Here is a 6,909-nt window from a genome sequence, read left to right as displayed (position 1 = left end):
TGCATCGGAGTGCCATTTTTGTCCTCATAGGTTGTACCAAGTTTCTGTAAAACATGTGCTCTGCAAGCGTAATTGAATGCACACAGTAGATCCCCAAGGGCCGTATGTGAAGTTGGTGCATAGGAAAAGTGGCTGCTATCTCTCAAAACAGAGTTCACTGTTCAAAGCCAACAGCCTTTCTGTTCCAGAGCTCAAGACCCCTAACTTGCTCAGCTGTCTGCGATATCAACAACATATCGAACAAGGAGGCCTAAGCTAAGACAGTAGAAACTTCTCAAGTGAGGCAGTCACAGCAGCAGGTTGCAGTACTATGTCAGACTTCAGAAGATGAAGCAGCACAAAATGGTAGGATACACATAAGTACTTAAAGGGGGGAAAGGGGAATGCTTAAGATAAGAACAGCTGTTTTCAGGCCTTGTCAAGGCATCCTTTGCCAGCTGTTCCAATTTGTGGTATAAACATCAAAATGAACGTGCAGACTCTGCTGCACATTGTTCAAATTTCGGGGGCTCACATAGACACATAAAAGCTGCAATGAGGTCAGAGGCTGAGAAGTGGCATTGAAAAGGTGTACAGGCTTACAAGAGTTGCTCTCAGACCTTAAGAACCACCAGTGCCGGATCCTGTGTGGCAGTGAACAAGGTTCAGGTGGCAGAAGGCAAGGCGGCTGATGGCCTTGCATGAGTTGGGATGCTTGGAAACAGGCTGTGCGTGCCATGGCAGCAGCAACACTAAGCACATCTTCCCCCTATAAACACAGAGACATACCCCTGAAAGTCAAATTCTAGTCCACCACTCGAAGGCAGCTTGTAGGGGGATGGGGCTGGGGGGAAAACAGAGGCCACTGCTCAAACAAAGCAGTGCCTTGTGCAGCCTGTTTTATAACCATCTATCTACACCAGGCATGGCCAAATGTGGCCCTCCAGCTGTTTTGGGGCTACAATTCCCATCATCCCTGACCACTGGTCCTGTTTGCTAGGGATGCTGGAAGTTGTAGTCCCAAAACTGGAGGGCCACATTTGGCCATGCCTGATCTAGACGAAGCAACCCAAGTCCAGATACAAACTCTAGGACAGCAGTGGGGGGAACCTTTTGGACTTGGCAGACCAGTACCTCCTCACCAGCTTGGCAGGCAAAGTTGGTATCATGTGACTGAGAACTGGCTTGACCAGCTCACCTGGTGAAGTTGGGGGAAGATAGTGATTTCAAAGCATCACTCAAGGCTTCCAAAGAGCCATGCTTTGAAGCTGCAGATTAGCAAGCTTGAATTCCCTGCCCTGCTTTGAGTTCCACCCTGCTTTCCGCGTGGATTTAACTGCACGCAACATTTTCCTATGGCGAACTTGATCATGCAGCTGAACCAGCCACATCTCTTACCTGCCCCATACCTGACATGTGATGTCAGGGGTGGGGGCTTGTTCTGGAGAAGAGCCACCTGCTGGACAAAATGTAGTCCATGGGCTGAAGGCCCCCCCAAAGGACTCACTTGTCAGGTTTTAATTGGGATTCACTCCCACAAAGGCATTTAAAGCTAACGGAATTTGCAAGCAATTAAGTTTCTTGTACCAGAAACTATGCCAAGACTTACTGCACTGCTGTGATGTCTGTCTGTGCCGTACATTTTTAGAATTATCGCACATTTGGTAATGTATTTGAATCTGTTTAACTGTCTTTATATTGAATTAACTTTGTTTCCCAGGGACACATGCACAAAAGGAACCATGTCTAATGTATTCTGCTAGGTTAGATGACCTGCAAAGCAGTGTGCCTTTTCCTTCTGTTCTCTTGCCATAAGTCTTGGGAGAACAAATGGCCTATTGATAATGCTCTGTGTTATGCAGAAGCAGCATGGCTGTTGCATCCTAAAACTGAATTCCTAAGCATACTTAATAGGAAGTATTGCTGAACACCATGATACCATTTCCACATATACGTACATAGAATTGGGGAGCTTGAGGCACATAGCACCATCTCATAGGGTACAAATGAGTGCTGTTAAAAAGCAATGGCAGATGAGCCTCATTCAGTGTGCAAAGGTAAAGGTAAAGGGACCCCTGACCGTTAGGTCTAGTCGCAGACGACTCTGGGGTTGCGGCGCTCATCTCGCTTTATTGGCCGAGGGAGCTGGCGTACAGCTTCCATGTCATGTGGCCAGCATGACTAAGCCGCTTCTGGCGAACCAGAGCAGCGCACGGAAATGCCATTTACCTTCCCGCTGGAGTGGTACCTATTTATCAACTTGCACTTTGATGCTAGGTTGGCAGGAGCAGGGACAGAGCAACGGGAGCTCACCCCATTGCGGGGATTCGAACCACACCGACCTTCCGATCGGCAAGCCCTAGGCTCAGTGGTTTAGACCACAGCACCACCTGCGTCCCTCATTCAATGTGTATAGGACTGCAAACTTGGCCATGACTTAGGCCCCACTGATTTCAGTGAAACCTTGCAGCAAATAAAGCACCCAAGCCACACAGAACAGCTGATTATTTTTTCCCAGCGGGTCCTCTTGCACTTGTTTTGGAGAGCATTGTATAAATATTGGAAGTGGCCTTACACTGAGTCCGGGTATATTAGTCCTTTTAGCTCAGGTATTATCTGCACTGACTTTCAGTGGCTCGCCAGGGTTACAAGGCAGGCAATCTGTCCTATCCAGCCAGATGTTGCAGATTGAAGCAGGAAACTTTTTGCATGCAAAGCAAATGTTCTTCCTGCTGAGTTATGGCCCCTTCTTCCCCTGACTCATTTAAACAGCCATAAAGTATTTTGTAGTTTTATTACAAAGCTTTTATTTTTTAAAAAAACAAAAACAAAAAAAATGCTCAGCACATTAACTCATACTGGAATGACAAAATATATATTGGTTGACAGGTATTTTTGGCAAAAAGGTTTTTTTTAAACTTTTTTTTAAAAAAAAATGGGTACATCGATGCTCATTTCAACAACTGGCATAAAATCCCACTAAACAGGCTAACAAAAACAGATACAAATACAGAACAATTGAAGTAATAATAATTCAAGTGCTGGGCTTTTTTTTTTCTTTACAAGGAAATTCAGGGTAGGTGGAGGAGGAGAGCTCGCTGTAGTCAGACCTGATGAAATATCTTGCCTTTACACATATTGAGTAAATGAAATAGATGAACATGGCTGGTGACCAGCTGATGTGTTATGTTTAGTATTAACTCCATAGTACACATATACAATGAGGATGGTTATGCTACAAAGTGTTAACAGAACAAAAAGCCACAGTCCTCCAAACATTTTGGTTCCTCTCCTGCAGGGTGGGGCAGCGGGCGGGAAGAGGATAGGAATTTCCTTTTCTTAAAAAATAAGGGGGGGGGGACGTTTGGATGCTTCTTTAAAAGCTCAAAAAAATGTACACCAAGGAAATAACTAAAACATAAAAAGCATTCAAGTTTTCTTTTTTTAAAAGCTAAAAATCCAAGATCGATCCTTTTGCAGCATTTAAATAAACTGGGTTGTGCCTTCCTTGACGAATTTAAAGTGTGTTCATTTCGGTGTGAAGGGCCAGGATGGGAGTTGCTGCTGGCTTTTTACATCATTCTGCTGCCTGAAGCAAAACAAAAACACAGCCGAACTATATTTGCTGCTGACTCAGCATTGACAACGCATGAGAGATACAAACAGGAGTGTAAGGCGGAGCGAAGACCAAAAAGGAAAGAAGCTACTCTGCTGACTGGGGAAGTTCTGACATGTTCTCCTTGCTCTCTTTTATTGTGTTAAGATTTGGGACTCCATGATAGCAAAGGGGCCTGGCAGTGATTGTCTTTATGGTTCAGTGTCTTTTTAAGCAGTGACATCGGGGCAAGTGTTGTCGGCATCCTAGACATACTCCTTGATGGTGGTCTGTGCAGATGAAGGACATGCCTGGAGATTTTAACAAGCTTCCATTTCGAGAAGGGGCCCTGATGTCGCTGCCTTTGTTTTGCATGTTGAGAAAGCGTTTCTCTTTCCACCTGCAGGGAACAGAAAGGTGAAAAGTTTTAGGGTATATATTTAAGTATCAAGACACTTTATTTGTTTGATTATACTACTTTTTAGCATTTAGAGTAGGGGCATGGAACCTCAGGGTCTGTACCTGACTTCCACATGCATAGCTGTCAACGTTTCCCTTATTCCGAATAGGATTCCTCACAAGAAAAGGGAAAAGTTGACAGCTATGTCCACATGTCCAGCATAAGAATAGAACACAGCTGTGTGCCCATGTTGCTTATATATGTGTGTGGCTGGGATCACACAGTGATTGGTACTGGTGTGTGCATATAAAATACACAATTGTACAGGTAACACACACATGGATAGTTCCTTTCACAAATGACCAGGGATGGGGGCCAACAGGTGTGATTCTGCTTTTCCTCCACATACTCTGCGAATATAGTTTGAAGGTCGGACTAGGGTTTTATAAGCACACTAACTGAAATTATCCTGTTTTTTCCATTGTTCACAGTGGTTACAAAACAAGGTCATTGCTAACAATAGCCAACGATTAAGACTAAGCACCCACAGAAGGACTGCAGTCAAAAGATAGCTTGAAACAACAGGTCCCGCAGACTTTGTGTAACGACAGAAACACAATAATGTCCTAACTGCTACGGGGAAGAGAGGATTCCTTAGCGTCATAGTAAAAAGCCTACACTCTGCGCTGTTGCTCTTTGTACAGTGCTTCTCGCTTACAGAGCCTCAGGCTATTGTTGTTGTTGCTTTAAAAAACAATACAGCCCTAGGGAAAACCTGGAGCGCTTAAGGCAAATGTATCAAGCCAGCTTTATGGATGGCTGGCAATTTTTCATATTGACCTCCAATAATGGGTTGATACAGGATATTCCCTTATTACAGGAATCCCCAAACTCGGCCCTCCAGATGTTTTGGGACTACAGTTCCCATCATCCCTGACCACTGGTCCTGTTAGCTAGGGATGATGGAGTTGTGGTCCCAAAACACCTGAAGGGCTGAGTTTGGGGATGCCTGCCTTACTACATAGGCATGAGGCATGGTGATGTTGCTACATGGTTTATCCAGCTGTTGACTAATGCTACGGTTGCATTTTGAGAGGCTGACTCCATTTTTCAAAAAGAAAAAAAAATCTAGTGTTTTCAAATCTGTGTGCTTGGCTGATTAAATTTAACATGAAACGTCACAATTCTAGCACACCTTTATCAGAACTTAAGCATGGACACTCAACAAGCAGTACATAGATTCACCGAACACCTGTATTTGTTCTCCAGGTTATTTAAGTGCACAGAAGATTGCACTGACTGTCTTTCCACAGCGCTAATCATATATTTTTTATTTTGCCCATCAACATATATGGCACCTGCCTTACGATCAAGTGTAATCACATGTATGTATGAGCGAGGAGAGGAATGAACCCAAAATGCTTCATGAATAAAACTGCTACAGAAACACAAAGACTGTTGCACAGTGTTTAAGATTACAGTGTATAGTTTCTTTTTTCTGTACTTGCTCATATGACGTGCACCCTCTAGGACCCTGATTTTACGTTACTGTTTGTTGCGGTTAAATCTTCCTGATGTTTTTAAACAGCATAGTCAAGTGCTTTCTGGGAAAGTGCTGCTTTCAGTGGAGGTGGTCTGTACCTGACTAACCTACTTCCCATTTCCTCATAAAACTCTTACTCCCCAAATTAAAAACCAAAACCAAAAAACTGCCTCAGCTTCCTGTCTCAGAAAACTTCTCCAGAAAACATGGGGATCAAAAGAGCCATGTGACAAGGGCTTTGGTTTTTCCAGGGAGCACAAAGGAGAGAGGCAAAGCAAACAGCAGAGGAATACTGGCAAGAGAGGGAGAGAGCAAGAGAGCGCCACCCTGCTGATTTATATTTACTTTGGGCCTTTTCATCCCAGATTTTCAAAGGTTTGGTCCAGGTTGCTCTTCCTGGGAAGGTTTTCCTCTCAGTCTTACATTAAAACATTGTGTTTCCTGTTGAGGAGCGGCCTTGAGGCGCCAGGCCAGCAGTTCACAGAGCCCGATACAAACACTGCAATTCAGAGTTATTCCCCATTACCAGCCAGGAATGCACTCCTTGCTGAAGGAAATGAAATGCTCTTCTGTCGAGATGGTTCCCGCTTTTCCTCCTCTTACCAGCAGCCCTCCTTTGAAGTGAGGAGGTTAAAATAATGTGCGTGGCCTTGCTCTGGCTGCCTCCTTCGCGATAGCGGACCTTTTTAATTGTCATTATTTTCCTTCCCTTTCCTACACCGGACCACGCCCTCCCCCAAAGTGGAGGGGGGGGTCTGCAAATACAATAGTTAAAATTTCCCTGGAGGCTACCCAGAGTTCAAGATTTTCTGCCTCTGATTTTGGTTCGTGTGTGTCCGTGCTTACACATTTGCCAAGAAATCATACAGTGAATCAATTCAGTAGCTCTGCTAAAGTCTATGAACTAAAAGTCCTTCGCCTGCTCTAAATACCTATAGCAATAAATATTAATAAACATCCAAACTCCTGCAAGCATGAGCTACAAAGGGGAAGCGGCTTCCATTCCCTGCCAATAAGTTGATTGGAGCCTTAAAGGAACAGCTATGGTGTTGCCTTACAGATATAAAACAGGTCAAGCCAGGATTCTTTTCAAGAAACCACAGGTATGTGCTACAGAGACTGAAGACTTCCCACATCTAAGGCTTCACTGGAGGGCTGCAGCTGAAGTCTCGCCAAACCAGGCATGCCCAAGCAAAGTCCAAGCCGCAAGTGAAGTCGGCGCAATCAAAGACGGCAATTACAGCTCCCTGGCTGTGGTTAGGCTTCAAAGCAAAGTGCTGCGAGTCACATTTTAGCATATGTGAAGCCTTGAGCCCGAGCCACAACGAGATCCCAGTATGCTGGGTTATGGTGTAGTGCAGAGACTGCAGAGAAATGAAGGAAGCCGTTCCT

At 44.6% G+C, this 6,909-nt stretch overlaps 1 protein-coding gene and 1 long non-coding RNA gene across 6 annotated transcripts in view; one reads left to right on the top strand and one right to left on the bottom strand.

Annotated features, from left to right (window-relative positions):
• Positions 1–2,761: 2,761 nt before the first annotated feature.
• LEF1 (lymphoid enhancer binding factor 1) overlaps positions 2,762–6,909 on the bottom strand; it is a 102,755-nt gene continuing 98,607 nt past the window's right edge. For all 5 annotated transcript variants that reach the window (XM_081020338.1, XM_081020342.1, XM_081020339.1 and 2 more), the window contains one exon: positions 2,762–3,974. In XM_081020338.1, coding sequence (XP_080876464.1) covers positions 3,895–3,974 — 80 coding nt within the window. In that variant the 3' untranslated portion in view covers positions 2,762–3,894. The remainder of the gene's footprint in view (positions 3,975–6,909) is intronic.
• On the top strand, positions 3,856–5,427 carry LOC308485092. Its single transcript, XR_013990340.1, has 2 exons — positions 3,856–3,991; positions 4,466–5,427. It is a non-coding gene; the product is annotated as an uncharacterized lncRNA (long non-coding RNA).

Source organism: Podarcis pityusensis (assembly GCF_964106645.2).
Source record: "Podarcis pityusensis genome assembly, chromosome: 9".
In the NCBI taxonomy this organism is placed as follows: Eukaryota; Metazoa; Chordata; class Lepidosauria; order Squamata; family Lacertidae; genus Podarcis; species Podarcis pityusensis.
Note: the sequence above shows the minus strand (reverse complement) of the source record. Positions and strands in the feature narration are given on the sequence as shown.